Source organism: Canis lupus, chromosome 22, assembly GCF_048164855.1.
Source record: "Canis lupus baileyi chromosome 22, mCanLup2.hap1, whole genome shotgun sequence".
NCBI lineage: Eukaryota > Metazoa > Chordata > Mammalia > Carnivora > Canidae > Canis > Canis lupus.
In genome coordinates, this window is record NC_132859.1 from 966085 (window position 1) to 988388 (window position 22304).

Genomic DNA, 22304 nt, shown 5'->3' on the forward strand with positions numbered 1-22304 from the left:
AAAACCTCTAGAGAGCAATATCCCTTATGAACAGACATAAAAATTTTCAACAGAGTATCAGCAAAGTGAAACCAGCCAAATAAAAAAAAGCATACACCATAAACAAATGGGATTTATCTCAGGAATGCAAAGCTGGTTCAATGTTCAAAAGTAAATGAGTGTAACCTATCATATTAACAGCCTAAAGGACACAGGATTGTGTCAATGGTGGAAAGGCATTTGACAAAATTTAGCATCCAATACAAGATACAAAATTAGTAAAATAAGAATAAATGAAAACTTTTTCAGAATAGAGGATATCAAGAAAAAAATATGGAGCGAAAATCTTTGTTCATGATAAAAATTTTGAATATTTCTCCCCCAAAATATCCTTGCCCCTCATTCCTATTGAAAATATAATTGGGGGCAGCCTTGGTGGCACAGCAGTTTGGCGCCACCTGCAGCCTGGGGTGTGATCCTGGAGACCCGGGATTGAGTCCCACATCGGGCTCCCTGCATGGAGCCTACTTCTCCCTCTGCCTTTTATTAAAATAAAATAAAACCTTAAAAAAAAAAAGAAAATATAATTGGAAGTCGTACTCAGTACAAAAGACAAGAAAAATAAGTTAAAGATATACAATTTTAAAAAGAAGATATAAAACTGTCCCCATCTACAGATGACAAAACTGCATACATAAAAAGTCCTGAGGAATCTACCACAGTAACTCCTAGAACTAGTAAGTATGTTCAGCAATGTCATAGACTATAAAGTCAATGCATATGCACACATGCACAGCACACACAGACACACATACAAATTATACTTCAATTATTTATATTCCATTTCTATATGTTAAGTAAAATTTCAAGAAACTGAAATTTTAAAAATCATTTAAAAATGATTTTAAATTATTTTAAAAATCATTAGCTCCCTCCAAGACGAAATACTTAGACATAAATCTAACAAAATATGTATAAAATCTATATGCCAAAAACTTTAAAAAAGGCTAATAATTCAAACTATTTTCTTCTCAATTCTTCTCAGGTTGATCTGTAAATTTAATACAATTCATACCAACATATTTTTTGTATATATAGCCAAATATGGTATTTTGTACGTATAGACAAATTTACATTAAATTTTATTTTAAAAGGCAAAGGAACCAGAAGAGCCAAAAGAGAAGTTTTTAAAAAAGAATAAGGTTGGAGGAACCAATTGATTTTATGTCTTACTATAAAACTACAGTAAACAATACAGTGTGATATTGGCAAAGGAATAAACACACAGGTGACTGAAAGAAAACAGAGAAGCCAGAAATAGACGCAAAGAAAAATGACCAATTGATTTTTGACAAAACTGAAAAGGCAAATCAATAAATTATAGTCTTTTCAACAAATCTGTGTTGGAACAACTCAACATCTGAACATCCACATGCACCTCCCCCCCCAAAAAAAACCCACTCAATCTAAACCTCGCACATTATACAAAATAAAAAATAAAAAACTCAAAATCTGTAAAATTATAAAACATTTTACAGAAAATCTTCTTGACCTGAGTTTAGCCAAAAAATGTTTAGACATCCTATGAAAAGCAAGGTAAAGACATAATCAATAAACTGGTCTTCATCAAAATGAAAATAATTTGCCTGCAAATGACAATAATACAATGAAAACACAAGCCACAAAATAGGAATAAATTTTCACAGCACAGAAGAGGTTAAGTACAGGGATCCCTGGGTGGCGCAGCGGTTTGGCGCCTGCCTTTGGCCCAGGGCGCGATCCTGGAGACCCGGGATCGAATCCCACATTGGGCTCCCGGTGCATGGAGCCTGCTTCTCCCCCCTCTGCCTGTGTCTCTGCCTCTCTCTCTCTCTGTAACTATCATAAATAAATATAAATTTAAAAAAAAAAGAGGTAAGTACAAGTTCTCAAAATATGTAAGAACCTCTTACAATTTAACAATTAAAAGTAAGTGATTTGAAGAGATACTTCGAAAAAGAAATATAAATAACCGATAAACACACCAAAAGATGCACAATATCGCACTTTCAAGTCTGTCAACAGAGGACTTCTTTGCAGAATACATAAAGATCTCTCAAAACTTACTAGTAAGAAAATATAATCTAAAAATGGGTCAAAGAGTTGAACAGATTATATGGATTGCAAATAAGTACATGAAAATATGTTCAACATTAATTACTGGTTAATTATAAGCATTAGGGAAATTCAAATTAAAACCATGATAAGAGGCACCTGTGTGCTCAGTCGGTTAAGCATCTGCCTTCGGCTCAGGTGATGATTTCAGGGTCCTGGGATCAAGTCCCACATTGGGCTCCCTACTTGGCGGGGAGTCTGCTTCTCCCTCCCCCCCCCACCATGTTCCCACTCTCTCAAATAAATAAAAAATAAAATCTTAAAAAAAAAAAAAAGCTATGACGAGACATCACTATACACATATATGAAAGGCTAAAATAATATTTATAATACTCAGTGCTGATGATAATGTGGAGCAACTGAAACTCTTATACATTGCTGGTAAGAATGTACAATAATACAATCACCCTGGAATACAGTTTAGGAGTAGTTTTATATAATGATTAATGTATACTTATAATATTTTACATAAGTCCTTCATCCAGCTGTTTACTGAGAAACAAAAACTTATGTTCAAAGAAAATCCTGTACACAAATCTTTATAGAAGCTCTATTCATAATCACCAAATGTCCTTCAACAAGTGAAATAAATAAACACTGATACAACAGACTACTACTCTGCAATAGAAACAAATGCAACTGTTGTACTTACTACAACATGAACAAATCTCAAATGTACTATGCTAAGGGAACAAAGCCAGTCTCAAGGTACATGCTATATGATTCATTCATATAACATTTGCAAAAAAATATAAACCTTTACACAGTGGTTGCCAGGTGCTAGCAACGGGTAAATAGTATAAATAGTATAAATTCAAAGGGATAACACAAGGGATTTTTGAGGGGTGATGGAACTGTTTTTTACCTTGACTGTGGTGGTGGTTACATGAATCTATACACAATGTTAAAATTCACACACTATCCATCCAATAAAGTCCAATTTTACTATATCCAATTTTAAAAATAAAATTAAACATAACAAGGATAATTAGAAAATCTCTGTTTGGAAATTCATAAAATAATATTTTAAATAACATAAGTCAAAGGGGATGTTGCAATGGAAATTAGAAATTCTGAACTGAATGATAATGAAATATGGGATGTACTCCAAAGCTTAGAGGAAAATTCATAACCTTAGATGAATATATAAGAAAAAGAGGAAAAATCAAAACAAATGAGCTAAACATCCTTCTCAAAATGACAGAAAACAAATGTCATGTAAAACCTAAAAAAATAAAAAACCTAAAAAATTAAGAATTAAAAGAATAGTAAGAATTAATGAAAACATACAGTATAAAGAATCAACAAAACCCAAAACTGATTGGTTGTGAAAACTAGTAAAATTGATAAATTCCCAACAAAACTGTTAAGAAAAAAAGGAAAGCCAAAATAGTTAATATTAGAATGAGAAAAGGATTATCATCAAATAATGTATATATGTATACACACACACACACAAAATCTTGATAGAATCTTATAAAGATTTTTGTGTAAAAAAAATGAAGATTTAGAGAAAATGAACTAATTCCTAGAAAAAAATAAGTAAAACATACCCAAACTGACACAACACAAACAAATTTATTTGGTCCTATGAGTATTAAAGATAAATTCATAAAATAATCTTTAGGAAAAAAAATAATAATCTTTAGGTTTAGTGGCTTCATTTGTGAACTGTAACAAATACTTATGGACAAAATAACACTAAAATTACATAGTTTTGGAACACCTGGGTAGCTCAGTGGTTGAGCATCTGTCTGCCTTTAGCTCAGGGCATGATCCCGGGGTCCTGGGATCCCCGCAGGGAGACTGCCTCTCCCTCTGCTTGTGTCTCTGCCCCCCCCCCATTTATTCGTGTCTCTCAGGAATAAATAAATATTTTTTTTAAAATTAGTTTCTTACATTATAAAAATAAAAGAATATACTAACTCTTCAACTGGTACATAGATAATAATTTATGGTAAATTCATAAAATGAAATACTATTTAGCCATATAAAGGAATAAACTGATACATGAACAACCTAATTAAATACATCCCAAAAGCATTATGGTAAGTAAAAGAAGTCAGACACAAAAGGCAACATGCTGTATGATTCCATTTGTTTGATATTGATAAAAGGTGAAACTTCTCAGTTTGATAAAAGGACAAACTTCCTCAGTTGGTGGGAATGGAGGAACTAGACTGCATACAAAACATAAGGAAACTTTTTAGGGTGATGGAAATACTCTATTACCTTGGCTGTGATGAGAATTAGATGACTATATAACTGTCATATGATTGCCAAAACTCAAAGAACTACACATCTAAGAAGTGAATTTTACTGCATATAAATTATATCTTAATAAATCTACCTAAAGAAAAATTTAATATAGAAAAAAATGACATTTAAAAATTTCTAAAAATAGTATCAATGGTAAATATTTTAAGCAGATACTACTTTTTAACTTCAAAAGCCCACATACTGTGATATAATTATATCAGTGTAATTTCTTGGGCTTAGGTTAAGCCAAGACAATTTCTCAAATTTACTTTGCAGTTGCAAATTTACTGGACCTAATATTGCCGATTAAGTATGACATTTAAAAGTCTTCATTTAAACTGTAAATAATCAAATAGTTACTTATCAATCTGAGTGGTTGTGTATGTGTGTTTACACAAAAGTACTACTCTTGTTTGTCTAGACAGCTTTGAAAGATGAAAACATTTTCCTTCTACTTTTATCTTTCATTCCTTTGGTTGAGTAGATTTAATTTCTAAGTCATCACAATATAAGTTTTAACTCTGGCTTTTTCCAAAAACACATTACTTTTCAAAATTTGATATCTACCAGTTTCTTTTTCTAATGTGGAATGCCCTCCTTTATCTTTCTCAAGAAAATGAATCTAAGACTGTAACATCACAACCAAACTGATTTCATGATCTACTTCCAGGTGGCCTGTCACAGCCTGGCATATCCACAGAGGCCAAAGGCTGCCATTTCAAAACCTCCTCTAAGTGTTCATACAGAATTAAAACAGCAGCACTCATTGTTATATTTCCCTAACTGCACTTGCTGTCTAAATGATCATCACATATAACAGCCTTTAGAAAGTGCTCTGTGTTTATACCCACAAGGTCCTATCTCGGACTGAGATTCATTCCAATCTTCCTGTAGTTATGTATGCAATCTCAAAAACTAAGGGCCATATCCTTAGCACTAAGTGAAAAGCATTAACCCCAATGACACCATCTGGAGTTTGTATTCAATGTCTTGAAGTCTAAGCTATGTTAGCAATACTTATATGAATGGAATGTATTACAACTTACTCTGCTTTAGTGGAAAAGGGCATCCCATAACTACATCATCCAAAAAGACATATGCTACTCCTATCATCTAGCTATACACTCCATTTACCAGGATATTTAGAACAGCTAAGCTAGCCTTTTAAAAACTGTCCTATAATAGCACATTAGGATATAAAAATAGATCATCATGCACTATTTCCCAATCTTTGCTGTTTAATCAAAGGAGTTTTAAACCTCTGCTTCTCTACTTGTGCCAACCAAGATTTATCTAATACGTCACACATACATTATGGTTTATACCAACCTGTTCTATTTTGGAGATGCCACTACAATGCTCACTAGACTGGGAAGAAAGCCTATGAGAATTGAATAAACCAGATTTAAATATATATATACATATATATATATGTATATATATATTGAACAGACTGTTTCTATTTGGATTAGCACCATTCATAGTTGGGATACTCCAGGTGCTTTATAATGAGGTATAAATTAGTACTATGATGAGTGCTTATAAGCAACAGCTTAGCTTTTAGGGGGAACTGCTTGTTTATTTAGGAAGAAAAGACTTGGCTGACACTCCAAGTTTATTCCCTCTCCATTTCTCTAACAATAGTGCAGATTTTTTAGCTTACAAAACCATACATGACCTAACTGAAGGCAAACACCAAGGCCTTCGGTAAAGGATCTCTATGGAATTGTATACTTAGGTTTAGTCGTTTGCCCTGTAACCATGTACCAAATCAACAGAGTAGGTGATACCAATTAAGATCCTGAAATAAATTAGATCAGGCGTGAAGAGTCATCAATGAGGACTGGAATTTTAATCAGTAATTTAAAATAAAGCTTTTTAAGCAACCGATGCTAAATGATATTAACTACAACATAACTGATAACATTTAAAGTACAGGAAAAAGATAATGGAAGTTATATACTGGGTAAAAAATGCTGTCTGGAGACTTTGATGGAGGTGATGTATATATGCATGGGTAGACATGCACACTTAAAATAGGCATGGAGTAGCTGCTTATTTTTCTAATACCAAAAATTCAATTTTGTCATTTTCAAATGCTTAAAAGCTAGATTTTATTACCTAGAAACAACTTCTAAAACCATCTCTACAAATACATCAGTACTTACCAGGTAAGTAAGTAAATATAGTGTTCCAGGTAAATATAGTGTTCAGTAAGACAGACAAGGAATATATCATCTGGCAATTACAATATTTTGTAATTACAAAATTACAAAGCTCTCTATTCTGATTAGGCGTAGATACCATAGGTGCTAAACTGCAAGACTATTGAACACACTCAAAAAGGGCAGAGAACACTTCGTGAAGGAAGTTAATACCTAAAGTGAGCCCCAAAAGAAGAATGGAACTGGCAGGAGACATGGAGAAAAAGTGGCTATTTCACACTGAGAAAACAGCCTTTCAAAAGACTCAAAATTAGAAAAAAGAGTGGTAGTTGAGAAACTGGTAACCACAAGCATCAATAATTAAATGTGTGTTGTTTATATAAAATACCATTTATTGAGATCCTACTCTTCTATACTATCCTTCTTACACACACTGCTTCTAGTATTTACAGGTTTTCAATGATCATTATTCTTCCCATTTTACAGAAGAATAAATTTAAGGTTCAAAGAAAATAATCTGCCCTGACAGGAAACAATTTTTAATGACTTGAAATGGCTAAAAATTACTGGGTATCTTATCTAGAATGCCTTTCCAAGTTATCTCCACCTTTCTGTCCTTCCTTACCTATTTTTAAATTTCAGAAATTATAGATAACTGATAGCAATACAGATGATTATTTTCCATAGATACGCAACTGAATTTTGTCCAGTGGAGTTGTCACTGATTTCCACCCTGCCTGTGGAAAAGCCAGTTTTGACTCTACTAAACAATTTCACATCCTATAAATATGTGTCTGCTCTTTGGATTCTCCTTGGAGCTACTGTAGTAGCATCTTCATGGCTCTCTCATTAATGAATGAGTCAAATAATACCTTTGGCACATGTTCATGAGTATTTTTATGAGTCATGATTCTACCTTCTTTAACAATTATCCTTTAATAGCTCCAAAGCACAGTGAGTCAGAATTTGAAAGATCGTGTAGATTCTGTTATGGTTCCAAAGATAAAGTTCCTTCCATTATACACTATTTATTCCTTTTATTCTTGACTATTAATGCTAACACAATTTCTTCTAATACCTCTTACAAGGGTCCCGGTCCCACCAAGTTTTTTATAGTCCATGTGATGAAACATACTAATAAGTCCAGCAGAAGGCTACTTTCAGTTTCTCACTAATTTCACATAACTGTAATTCCTGAGCCTCCTGTGGAATGAAAAAGGAAAATAAAAATACCTTCTCTCATTCCAAGGCTTTTCAAAGCCAGGCAACCACAATAAGAAAGAATGAACCTACAATTCATGCCATTTAATGCTCTATCAGGCATAATTCAAGTCAAATCCCATTGGGCAAACTGTGGGATAATTAAAATGTATTGATATAATGAACAAGAGAAAGGTGGCGACCTGGGGGAGAACTTCTAAAACCCTTGCCTCCTGCTTTTGCTGATTATTCTTTTTGTTATGTTAGACTCCCTTTCTTGACCTAGTCTTTTCGAAAAAATTACAGATTGTTTCTGTTGAATAAAACTAACACCTAGTGGCAAACCTACACAATGAAAATTGGGTGGCAAATTTTCTTGCAATAAAAAATATCCAACAACATAAAGGGCCACTGGTACAGAATTCATTCAATTCACAAGGAAACTGTAAAAAATTTAATTCAAAAAGGAAGAAAAATCCAGTGCACGCATTTATATAAAAATGTATTTGTTTACCTGCTTAACAAAATTGACAGTACGAAGCTTCCTTTGCATGCTACAATGACATGTGTTAAAGGATACGCTTCTTTCGAACCAAACATTTACCCTTCGCCACTGGTGAAAGGCAACAAGATCTCTTTACAAAGTCTCGTCTTTTTCAATAAATTTTGCATGAAAACATGTTATACTGGCACAAAGTTGCCTGCTGTCACATTCGAAGTGTGATAAATGTTTAATGAAAACAACACCACACAGCTTGGTGTCAGACAACAGCTATCACACAGCCCTGCTTTGATCCAAACAGACACTTAAAAGGAGTTCTAAGCACGCTCTGCACCACAGAACTCTATAACCTATATGCAAATGGAGCAAATTAGCATAAATGACTTCCTGCTGCATAAAGAAATAAGAGGTAAGGAAAAATATGACAGCCTCTAAGAGTATGTAACTGCTGTCAAAACTCGGGAGTCCAGCATTCCCAAATCACTTCAACATCTTCTGCCAAGCACTAGGTAGGAAAAATCTCATCAACAGAAACTTAGTACATGAAACTCTACAACTGAAGACTCTGGAACACTGCCAGGTCAAAGTCATAACCAATATATATCTATAATGTATGATTACTACATGCTACTACATTTCTTATAAACACTGCTTGTAACACTTCTGGTTTTTCTAGTATTATTATCCCCATTTTACAGAAGAATAAATTGAGGCTCAAAGAGACTAACTTGTTCTAATAAGAAAAAAAATTGTAATTGCTTTAAAATGAGCAATAATTATAATTTCTGCAAGTTAATTTTCAGAATCTAACAGACTCTAAATGCCTTAGCACATTTTTAAATGTGTGTATATGAGTGTGTGTCTATATATACACATATATATATTTGAGAATACTACTTTCAAAGGCAGTAATTCCTATGAATGAAAAATGTATGTTGCTTCTGTTGATAAGCTTTCTGTGTTTTTAGTCTATAAAAACATACCTGAAACAGCTTCAATACAAGCAATAACTTCTCATTATATTGCACAGTAAAACTTTTAATGAAAGGTTTTATAAATAGGTAACATACAGGGCTATGAAGCCCAATTTCACCACTGTCCTAGTAGTTTCTAATATATGTTCAGAAAGATTTAAAGACAATTGATGTAGTGGGAGTCACATTTCATTATAAGAAATTCTATTTAAATATATTACCCTTCTATTACCCACCAAAAAGAACTGCTTCAGTTGTCCAGATACGGATTTCTATGTCCAGTGGGACATACTTACCTCTCTAAAAGCAAAAAGGTTCAAAAAGTTATACAAAGAAAGAAAAGAAGAAAAGTACAAACTCAAGGGTTTGAGCAAAATATTCCAGAAGTCCTGATGGGCACATTTCTCAGATCAACATCCATCTACCAAAAAGTCAATAAGGGAAAAATAACTGAAAGCCTTTCATAGTACCATATCTAACGAATACATTAAGGAATACTAAATTAGGTTTCTGATGAATCCCAAAGTTACTCACATTAAGAAAGCATTTTACTAGGAAATAACTACTTTAAACCAAATTTTCCTGGTGGTGATTTAAATTCTGATGGAAAATAGATTTAAATCAAATCCATCCAAATTCTATTCCTAAGGATGGTACAATGATTTAAAATAAACAGTAGAGGGGCAGCCCGGGTGGCTCAGCAGTTTAGCGCTGCCTTCAGCCCAGGGTATGATCCTGGAGACCCGGGATGGAGTCCCACATCGGGCTTCCTGCATGGGGTCTGCTTCTCCCTCTGCCTGTCTGTGTCCCTCTCTCTCTCTGTGTGTGTCTCTCATGAATAAATATGCTATACGTTGGCAAATTGAACTCCAATAAAAAGAAATTTAAAAAATAAAATTTAAAAATGAATAAATAAAATCATAAATAAATAATCAGAATGTCACTGGTAGTAGTAACAATTTACAACCAATTTTTCAAAGAAGTCTCTAAAAGATGTATTATAATAGCCAATTATACTTCATGGAGTTTGATTAAAATGTTAATAAAGAAGGCACAAAATGAATCCACAGAAGACTCAGATGGTGTGTAGAATATTCACAATCATCAAACCAAGATGTAATTAGGAGATTCCATAACAAGTTTCATATTTCTGATTTTTTACTCTCAGTATAAGTGTGCTTAACAAAAATAATGTTTGGTGTCCAATTTCAACTTAATAACTATGAAAAATAAACTTTGTTTACATATGTAAAAGCATAGCTTGATAAAATAAATGCAAATATTAATGATCTGATAAATATTTTCAGTTTTAAAAACCTGTGAGGAAGCTAATAAAAACAGGAAAAATTTGTATCAATGTTTAAAGTTAAAACAGTCTTAAAACCTAATTTTATAAATGTAAAACATTAAAAATTAACATCATTAAACCTTCTTCAAAAAATCTAAGACAAGGCTCAGCTGGTGTCTTTCTTAAATTAATCCTTCACATAGTGTTATAAGGAAAGACACCTTTTAGTCCCTACAAACTCCTCATACCCTCCCCACTTTTATTAGGCCTTCCTTATTCAGTACCTTAATAAAATGACGAGATCAATTTAAACACTATAAAAAATGATCATTCAAATGTTCCAAAAATTCCAAGAATTATATTTAATTAGCTGCTATATTTATAAGAGTTTTCAGAGTTATTAATTTGGTTATCTTTTTCCTCAAAAGTTCAACAAAAAAAACTCTTCCTTATTATTAGGCTCATTAATTTCTTCTTGTGCATTCCTTTCTCTCCTACTTTTATTTTTCCCAACTTATAAAATACCCCCTTACCATTTCTCACTCTTACTTTGTACTTTATAAACATATGCTTTGGGCAGCCCCGGAGGCCCAGCGGTTTAGTGCCGCCTTTGGCCTAGGGTGTGATCCTGGAGACCCAGGATCGAGTCCCGCGTCAGGCACCCCGCATGGAGCCTGCTTCTCCCTCTGCCTGTGTCTCTGCATCTTTCTCTTTCTCTCTCTCTCTCATGAATAAATAAATAAAATCTTTAAAAAAATTAAACACATGCTTTATGTTTTATCAATTTTCATATAATATTGATATTTTCAAACTGGATAAAAACAAACATTGTTATACACAAAGAAGCAGAAGCACATTGAGTTTTTATTTCCTCTTATGTGAGGAAGCAGCTAGGCTTTTTAGTCTAAACTAAAATATTTGTCATTGGGTTCCACAACCACAATGAACTAATATGTAAGTCCTAATTATATGGTTTGTGAATTTTTTTTTCTTTTTCTCCACTCACTTTTTTTTGGGGGGTGGGCCTGAGTCACGTGGCAAGAGACAGCTAACAAAATGATCACAGAAATATATTTAAGTAAGGGCTAGAAATGTGGTTTTATTAAATATAGTTAAATATAATTCTAGATAAATAAATGAAATGTTGTTGCAGGATAATATGTGAAAAAGAGAGGGAGAAAAGCAATCAATCTTTTACTGATGACAGATTTCTGATCAAAGAAAAATAAGGCACAGAAATCCTTTCACTTCTCTTTAGGTATTTTCTAGGGAAATTTAAGCAACAGCATATCACTTGATCTCACACATTATATCTCATCATCAATGATTATGGATTACTAAAGGAGTGAGGATAATTTACTGTTTAGAGTCAAGATGCTCTTGTCAGCAAACATGAATCAGAACCCTAACTCTACCATTTACTAGCTCTATGATCACAAGTTTTCATCTCTATGAGGGATAATAAAAGTAGCTATTTCATGAGGCTATTATGAAAACTAAATAAGATAATGCATTCAACTGCTTAGCAAAATTCCTGATACACTGAAAATATATTTAAAATGTTAAACACATTATTATTATGTCTACTGTAAATAAAACATTTTTTCATGTCTCATATAGACCTGATCATATCATTACCACACTTGCAACTTCATCAGCTTCTCACTGACTTTGGAATTAAAACTCCGAACTTAACTTATAAGGTACTCCAATAATCATTTCTCACCATCACTGCTCTTTAACTCTACACCAAGACTTTAGTTCCTCAAATATGCCACACATGCCTCTAAGGCTTTCCAGCTGAAGTTCATTTTGCACATAAGATTCTTTCTCATCTCTTCCTTCCTTCAATGTAAAAACACGACTGCTTCTGAGAGACCCTCCCTGACCTGTTGACTAGTCTGGACCAACCAGCTTAATGGTCATGGAAATATCTTGCAATCATAATGTGTCAAGACGGAAGATGAAGCCAACATGCTTAAAACGGCCTGTTGGAAGGGTAAAAAAGTGCCCAGAACTGCTTATCTCTAAGCTCTTTGTCATATTAGCAATAAATGTGCTTACGGGGGCACCTGGGTGGCACAGTCAGTTAAGCCCCCAACTCTTGGTTTCAGCTCAGGTAGTGATCTCAAGGTCCTGAAATCAAGCCCCTGTGTCCGGCTGTGTTCTGAGCAGTTTCTCTCTCCCTCTCCCTCTCCCTCTCCTCCCTGCTCATTCTCTCCTCAAATAAATAAATTTAAAAAATAAAAATAAAAAATAAATGTGCTCAATGTTTAAGCCAGAGGCTAAGAAACTACAACCTATGAGCCAAACCTAGCCAACTTTCCATCTTTGTAAATAAAGTTTTATTGTGATACAGCCATATCATTCATTTAACATTATCTTTGGCTGCCTTTGTGTTAAAAGGATAGAGTTCAGTAGTTGCAACAGAGACATATGGCCTAAAAAGCCTAAATTATTTGCTATCTAGCCCTTTACAAAGAAGTTTGCTGTCCCTGGTTTAAGCTACTATTGTTTGGGTTTTGTTACTTATAGCCAAAAGCGTCCTAACTCACTTTATTTCCCTAACTTCCCTGTGAAACATTTCATCTGATTTCACTGTAATTACTTACATATCTTCCCTTCTATCCTTATTTTGCCATCTGCATGAACTCTCCAAGTAGGACTGGCCTACTATTATGACCCTATTACCAATACTGTATTTGACAAGTAGAAGGTATTTAAACATTATTGACTGAACAAGCAAACGAATGAATGAGTATATCTGATCGATAACCAATCGATTATTTATTAACTGACATGTATATCAGGTACTCCAAGTGATATAAAAGAGTAGAAGACATACATTCTCTGCCCCAAATGGCTTAAGAAATCAGGTCTATCAAATAAACATGTAAGCATTAAAAAAAGAAGATAAATTATTTCAGAAGCAGGGTACATCTATACATGTATAAGTACTACCATTAAATGTGTACATGGACCTTAAAAATCCTGATTTTATATCATAACAAAAGATAAGAATATGGATGTCCTCAGCACTAACCAGGAGAGAGAATACCCTGATATAACACCACTCTACACTATGGTCCACTAAAACCATGGAAATTAATTAGTGAAGCTACTCACAGTTTTCTGACCTCAGTTCCCAGAGCCCTTCAACTGACACCTCTAGTTTTGACCTTGTTCATCCCCTTTATTGAGATTTAAAAAATGATGATGAATACAACATTATTATCTTGTAAACCTGTCGTCCAGGATTCAGTTCCTTGAACATAATCACCACTGAGTCTAACCTGTAAAGCTGACCCAAACTTTCAAGATTAATGTCACCATACAAGAATCTTTCCTGAAACCAGCCAATCTCCCTTTTTTAAATTATTTTTCTTACCTTTAAAATCCCCAAGTTAATGCTTTATGTAGTATCAATTTTATACAACTGTGTAATTATTCTGGTGAAGTGGAAAGCAAAAATTTAATTACTAAAAAGCATTGTCACTTTTTTTATAACCACGTAACATCTAAAGTGTAAACCGAAAGAAGAAGAAAACAAAAAAGGAATAAGGGGCAAGAAAATTCCTTAACAGACATAATTTATTCATCCTCTTAATCCATACTTTCTTAGTCTCAAAAACCTACTCTCCATCCTCTTTTCAAGTCTATCGTCCTCCTGACTTTCTCCCTTTCTCAATAGATTTCTCTCATATCCTCCCTGATCTTAATTCCACTCTGCCACTTTTAGCCAAATCCATCTCCCTATCCTTATGGTCAGATACTAACCCCATCTCCTCTAACGTTCAACAACCCTTAAAACTAGAAGAACTCAGAATTTTACAAGACCACAACTGCTCTATGTGCATTAAGGAAATCATGTAATAATATTATCCTCTTCCAAAATCCACCACAAGTTTATCACTTCAAAGAGTCTAGCAGGTTTATGTAATATCATTGTAAATCTGGAAATAAAAAATAAACAACTGAGAAAAAGAAAAGGAGAGACAAGTTCCATATCCTTTAATAAATTTAATTATTTATAGAATCAAGATCTTAAGGAACTACAATCAAGATCCCGACAAGCTCTTTGATTTTATAGTATAAACTGATAAATTACAAATAAAGACTTTGTACTGAAGTATTACAGTGAGTATACATAGGGTGCTGAAAGACTCACAAAAGGGAATAAATTCTAAGATGTTCTACTATAATAAAAGAGCCCAATGTTGGTTTTGAATAAAATAAACAAGAAGCTACAATTTAAACTACAAACCAAGATTGTTAAATTAGAAAATGTTAAAATGAAACCAAACAGTTATGAATGGATTTCAACCTCCAACTGGACAAAGTTAGAATAATTGTTTCAATAATACCAATTCCAGAAAAATAAATTCTTGGTCTCACACACACATACACTCAAACACACGCATGCACGCACACACACACACCTACCTCGACAGTGCCAACTCCCATTCTATATTGAAAGAGGCCTAATCAATAGTAAATCACATGGTAAAGTAAAGTAAAGTAAATCTTCCTTCGTTTCACCTTTATCTTTTTCCCCTAACGGCTTTACAGTAAATTAATAAACATTTTTAACAATGAGCTAGTCTTTAAATTTTAAAATCGTATTCATGATAAGGAAATTAATGTAGAACTTTCCTAAAGAATTATGCAAATTTTCCTTTACTGACATACTAAGTTTTGATAGTACCATTTATTTTGTGTTTGGCAAGTTTGTTATATAAGTAGTAAATGAAAACAGGAATATAAAGGAAGCCCAGTACAAATTTGAGATAACCAAAAAAAAAAAAATTGAGATAACCATTTTGATTTATCCTTTCTTCTTTATTTAACGTATTCTCCTCTTTTGTCCATCTAAGAAAACCTCAGAAAATGAAAATTTAGTTTGAATATTGCCATGGAATCACTGAGGCATCACTACTGAAGATTTACTTCAACTTACCCACGCTTGATGTTGTGTAATTCCTTATCCTTGCATTTATCCTTCTCCTTTTCTCTTTTCTCCTTGTCTCTGCCTTTACGTCGTTCTCTATCCCGAGACCGACTACGGGTTCTTCGGTGACTGGACCTTTCACTGCTTCGACTATGGGAACGTGGACGAGGTCTTGACCTGGACCTATAATAAGCAGATTTTATTACATCAATTTAGGGTATATTTTGTATTATGAAATGCAAATATTCTTAAAAATAATCTAAAAGAAAAGGATTTAGTTTTTAATTATGAATTCAGTAACTAAATGTGGGAAGTAAGTAAGTATATAGAATTCTTTATGAATAAGTATAGTCAATTAAAATGATATGAGGGAAATAAATGTCATCTTTAGAGGAAATTAGATTTGGTCAAAAAGTGCCTACAAGTGTAAGTCCTAAAGGTTCAAATTGCCTTGAATGTTCAAGCCTCCTCAAATAATATAACAAATCTAAACATATCTAAGCTAATTTCCAAAATAGGGTCTTTCCTATCTCTACAATCTTGGCTTCCATGTCTATTCAACTTCTTTTCTTATATCTAACTGTTAAAATAAAACTATTTCTCTCCTCTACCCTAATCCAGCTATTTTTTTGTATTAAATCAGAGTATGAGGTAGGATATACTGTGTTTTTGGTTTTTTGTTTTTTTTTTAAGTAAAGATTTCAGATCCCGCTTATGGTGCTGAAAGAAAGCCTCTACCAGATTGGTTGATAGATAGCTATAAAAAACAACTATCTAAAGGCACTATTCAATAGTGACCAAAGGAAGGCAGATTCTGTAGGAGGCCAAACTTGGGAAAAGAGCAGAGCAACAAGAAAGTTTCCCATTTTATATCAGCTTCTTTTCTAAGGGGGAGGCTAAGTTTGTGGGCAGTTCAGGGCAGTTAAAACTCCAACAGAAAGCTTCAGGATTTCTGGCCTGAAAAAAAGCAGAAGACTCAGTGCAACCACTGCAAAAGGAAAATGAAAGGGGAATCCTGAAAAAGAGTCAGAAGAGGAAGCCAAAAATTCTAGATATAAATAGTACTCAAATCTTGGACTGACTCCTACATTATACATAAGAGGGGGAAACTCCGCAGATAGCTAAGGATAAAAGAACTGAAAACATCAAATGTCCTTGAAGAGATGGGTTTTTACAATTTTAATTCAACTAACTTAATTTCCTGCTAAAACAAACAAGTAAACAAAAAAAGTAAATCAATATTCTTCAGAGGAATATAACAGTACCCAGTGTATTCAAAAATATGACATTCATCATGTCCAGATAAAATCCAAAGTTACTACTAGATAATACAACAAAGCATGAAAAATGTGATCCAATTTCAAGAGAAAAGATAATCATTGGAGATTAATCCTGAGATAAGCCAAATCTTAGACTAGCACAAGGGTTTTAAAAAAGTATGACTATGCCTGCAATACAAAGAAATCTCAACAGAAAAACTAGAAAATGAAAAAAACAGAAATTCTATAACTAAAAATAAATCTGAAATTTAAATTATGCTGAATGAGATTAAAATCTACTAATCATTAATGAGATTACTAACAACAGAGGAATCTGTATACTTGAAAATAAATCAAGATTTATTGATCAAAGACCTAAGAGGAAAAAAAGACTGTCAATAATAAAAACAGATCCTCCAGGATTTCTGTGACAATATCCTAATGTCTAACATGTTTATTAAAACCCAAAAGTAGAAAATATAATAAGAACACAATTTTTTGTGGTGGCCAAAATTTCCCCAAACTTAGTGAAAGAAATTTTCAGATCTGAGAAGTTTAGTGAACCCCAAAGATAAATAGAGAGATCATGGCTACTGATGAAACTGATAAAAACTACAAGTAAAGAGAAATCTTGAAAGTATTCAGAAAAAAACCTGACACATTACAATCAAAGAGAGCAATGATAGCCATTTCTGCTGGCTTTTTTTTTTTTTAATTTTTTTATTCATGAAAGACACAGAGAAAGAGGTAGAGTCACAGGCAGAGGGAGAAGCAGGCTCCATGCAAGGAGCCCGATGTGGGATTTGATCCCAGGACCCCAAGATGACACCCTGAGCTGAAGGCAAATGTTCAACCGCTGAGCCACCCCAGCACCCCTCTGCTGGCTTTTCATTAGATACAGTGGAAATCAGAAGACATAGAACAAAGTTCTTAACATGGTGAAAGAAAAAAACAATCAGCTCAGAATTTATATTTAGCAAAAATATTCCTCAAATAATGAAAGTAAAATAAAGATATTCTTAAGATAAAGGGAAAAATAAACCATAGTCATCAACAGTAATCTGTTTACACTAAGTTCTAAAGTAAGTTCTTCAGGCTGAGGAGAATGATGATAGATGAAAACTTGGGATCTTTAGGAAGAATGAAGACCAATGGAAATGGTAAATATATGGGGAACTACAAAAAATTACTGCCTTTAACTTATTTAAAATACATAAATGTGCTAGGGTTGCCTGGGTGGCTCAGTTGGTTAAGTGTTTGACTCTCAATTTCAGTTCAGGTCTTCATGAGTTCAAGCCCTACTTTGGGCTCCATGTCAAGCATGAAGCCTACTTAAAATACACACACACACACACACACACACACACACACACACGTGCTTAAGGTAAAAACTACAATGTTTCACTGTAGAGTTTATAATGCAAGTAGATTTAATATATATAGCCTATAAAATAAACTACACAGTATGTAAATGGAGACCTACACAGTTATAACATTTCTACATTTCACATGAATGGTGAAAGAGTAACTCTAAGTACACTGAAATGGTAAGGGCATATATGTAGTCCTTAGAGCAACCAATATAAGAAAAATAAAACGGAAAAAAATGCAAATATTTATATGTAAAAGGTCAAAAGATAAGCTAAACAAGAATTCTTAAAAAATATTCATTAATGCAAAAGGAGGCTGGAAAAGAAGTTCAAAGAAACAAAAATCAAAGGAACAAAATAAAATAAATATATGTATAAAAATACATAAAATAAAACACATTAAAATGTGCATATAAAGTACATAAAATAGATATATATCAGATGGTAGACAAATCCAAATATATCAATAAATATCTTAAATATTAATAGAATAAATACTTTAATTAAAAAGAGCTTGTCCTGGGATACCTGAGTGACTCTTGATTTTGGCTCAGGTCATAATCTCTGGTTAATGAGACTGAGCCCTGAGTTCGACTCCACACTGGTGTGCAGCCTGCTTAAGATTCTCCCTCTCTCCCTCTTCCTCTGCCCCTATCCCCCTGCTCTCTTTAAACAAAAAAAAAAGAAAGAAAGAAAAACTAAAAAACTGTCCAAATGAATCAAAAGGCAACACACAACTACATGCTATCTATATTTATTTTAAATATACAGACAAGGATTGAAAGTAAATGGTTAAAAATAGATTTATCATGCAAACAGTAAGCATAGGAAGAGTGGAATAAATATATTAATATCAGATAAATTAGACTTCAGAAGCAAAGTATCACAAAAAAGAAAGAAAGATAGATACTTCATCATGATCAAAGGATCAATTCATAAGTAGAAATCATATAAAATGTTTATCTGACCACAATGGAATTAAACTAGAGTTTAATAAAAAAAAATCTAGAAAAAAACACAGAGAAATAAAAGAGTCTTCTAAATAATGCACTGATCAAGTAAGAAATCACAAGAAAAAATATTTTGAACTGAAAGACAATAAAAATACAACATAGGAAAATTTGTAAGACGAGCTAAAAGCAATGTTTAGAGGGAAACTTATAGCTTTAAATATTTATATTAAAAAAGAAGAACTAAAATCAAATACCTAAAGTTTCATCTTAAGAAGCTAGTAAAAGAAGAGCAAAGTAAACCCAAAGTAGGTAGAAAGGAGGAAACATTAAATAGCAAAAATCAATAGAATAGAAAAAAAAAAAAAAAAGCCAAAATGTGCTTCTCTAAGAATATCAACATATTTGGTAAATCCCTAGCTAGACTAACCAAGCAAAATAGAAAAAAGCAAAAAAACCCAAATTACTCCCCCAAGCGATGATAGGAAGATCGCATAAATTAGACCTGGGTATTTAGGACATATGATGGTCTTGAAGAGAATTACAAAGGTTTCAATGATAATAATACCTGTCTTCTTTTAACCCTAATTAGTTTACTCAGTGAATGGAGAACAATATTACACAATGTCACAAACTTTTTTTAGTACGTGATTTTGAGAAGTTACAATATTTCTTACTAGCAATGTCAACATGGGTTTATTATCCTCATTTATAAAAATTAAATTTGTATCATTTTCTCTTTGATTATTCTCCCTTAGTTTTGACACAGGACCCCTCTCCGTGTAAAGTTTTAATTTATCCTGACAATTAATTTCTCCCACAAATGTTAGCTTATTTATTTCTGATTAAATCTTCTGTTATATGTGAATATATAGAAATTTTAACAGATTATTCTAAAATCTCTGAATAACCATAAAAATGTAAAGTTTTCTTTAAAAAAATTTTAAGTTTTGTTAAAAGAAAGTAATAATAAAAATGGTGGGGGGCCTTTTTTGTGACAGCCTCAGCCACTATTCATATATATTTTATGTATATACACATAGAGTATATTATTTTAATTTGGTTCCACATTGTTCAAGACCAAAATATGATTCTTGCAATTAGTTTTCATTTAACTGGTGAAAATGTGGACTACAAAAGATGAGTTAACATTAGTTTAAACCCTAACAACAAAACTAAGTTTCTCTTTTTTAATGAATCTTTAAAGTAAGCTCATTTCTTAGTGGTTTGTTTTTTGGTCAAAAAAACAAAACAAAACACTGTTTGACAAAAATGTGCAGCCGTTTGTGGATTACAAACCAGGTGGATTTGGGTGAAAGCATGTTTTTTCACTGTATCTTAAAAAACAGATGTATCTGTTATCTATATACCCAAAGTTATACAAGTATTAAGTTTAAAAAAATAAAGGATTCTTTATATTGTGGTGTCCTCTAACAAGTTATTTCCTCTCTGGGGATCTGTTTCCTTATCTACAAAAGGGGGATAATAACTACGTTTCAGGGTTACCTAACTGAATTGTAAGATAGCAGGCAAGTAATTTGGGAGCAGGCAGGCACTGAGAAAGAAGTAACTGAGGCATGTGCTACTCTGAATGAATGAGTAAAATCTGAATCAGAAGTATGTTAAGTATGTTTCCCTTAAACTATAGCTAATCCCGGAAAGAGCAACATTTTGATTTTGACAGACCTTTAAAATCTTAAGGCTGGCATAAGGATTACTCAAGTCTCAATATATTTCTTGTATAAAGGAAGGTAAGTAATAATAATATTGGCCAACAATTCATGTCTTCTCCACAGGAAACCCACAGTAGACCCATGATTTTCACAGATTTACTATTAAAAAGAAAATTACATCACCTATCATACAAGGTTTTGAAAAACAAAAGGGGATATTTTGGGGAGTCGAAAAAGGCCTACAACATAAAGACAACAGGCCTACACTGGCACTGTTTCTCTGGTCCCAGAGAAACCAGAAAGTAGAGTCACTCTCTCTCCATCAGCATGGCTAGATACCTCAATCAGAGACCTTCTATCAAATGATCTCTGCCTACTCTCCCATAGCATCTATTTACCAATCTCTACTCCTCCCAATATAGCCAATTCATAAAATACACACAATTATCTCCAAGCTCACCTCATGGTCTTCGCTAACACAAAGATTCCATAATAGAAAACTGCCATTCCCCAAAGCATCTTGCTCATTACTCAACCATATGTCAATACCTGCAACTCATGCCATTTTGAAATATTCTCCTAGAAATATTGCTGATATGGCTCAAAGAACGAGGACAGCAACAGCAGATCTGTAAGTTAAGCCATCCATGAGGTCAAATTTAAAGAAAGTAAAAAGTTTTAAAATATCACAGTATGCAATATAAGGTATTGGACCGTTCTCTGACATCTTGATGTTCATTATTTTAATTCTCATATTGTATGCCTCTTAATTTTGTTTATAGGCTACAGGGAGCAAAAAATGACACTGGAGAGAATACATGGGGAAAACATAGTAAGTCTGAAACATGGGCAAAATAACATTACTAAAGGCTGTATAAAAGGACTGCAAAATCAAAGATTTAAAATGAATTAAGCTGCTGACTTCTTAGTTGTCATGAGAATTACTTTATACAATTTTGAGTAAAATGCAGATCTTAGACACAAGAACAACCCCATTTACTTTATTAAGTAACTTTTATATTTGAAGGATCTCCATCAAAAAGAAAGTAACAGATCACAGGAAAGAGATTTCCTATCCTGACAAGACAAAAAAGTTAAAGAAACTACATTAAAATTTAAGATATTATTTGTCCCTCATTCCTTAAATAAATACCCTTCTGATAAATCACTCTAGAAGTCTCTAGAGTACCATAACCAAAATGGAGATATATTATAAGTAAAAAAACATTTGATAAAAAATGTGGCCCTCTAGAACACACAATATATAAGCGATAAATGGACAGCAAGATGTCCTATTATACCAGATAAATGCTTTCAATATCTACAGAATAGGAACAATCATCATAACATCCCTACATAAAATGAATTACTGCCCTCAAAAACCAATATGTCAAGTTTCTTAATTGGCTAATAAGTTCTAAACACATGTAATCAAAACAAATATCCTAATATTTTACCTTTCAAAAAATAACTACAATACTTCAAATAGTCTCTTAAGCAGAGTTCTATAAATAAAGACTATATTTACCATAAGGTAAAACTATACTTAAAATTAAATTTTAAAATTATACATTGAATAAATT

The 22304-nt window shown here is 32.9% G+C and overlaps 1 protein-coding gene across 1 annotated transcript in view; it reads right to left on the reverse strand.

Moving 5' to 3' along the window:
• The window catches only part of RSRC1 (arginine and serine rich coiled-coil 1), a 398138-nt gene that overhangs the window by 285810 nt on the left and 90024 nt on the right, over positions 1-22304 (reverse strand). Inside the window, exon 5 of the mRNA XM_072792094.1 lies at positions 15479-15652. Within this exon, the coding sequence (XP_072648195.1) occupies positions 15479-15652 (174 nt within the window). The remainder of the gene's footprint in view (positions 1-15478; positions 15653-22304) is intronic.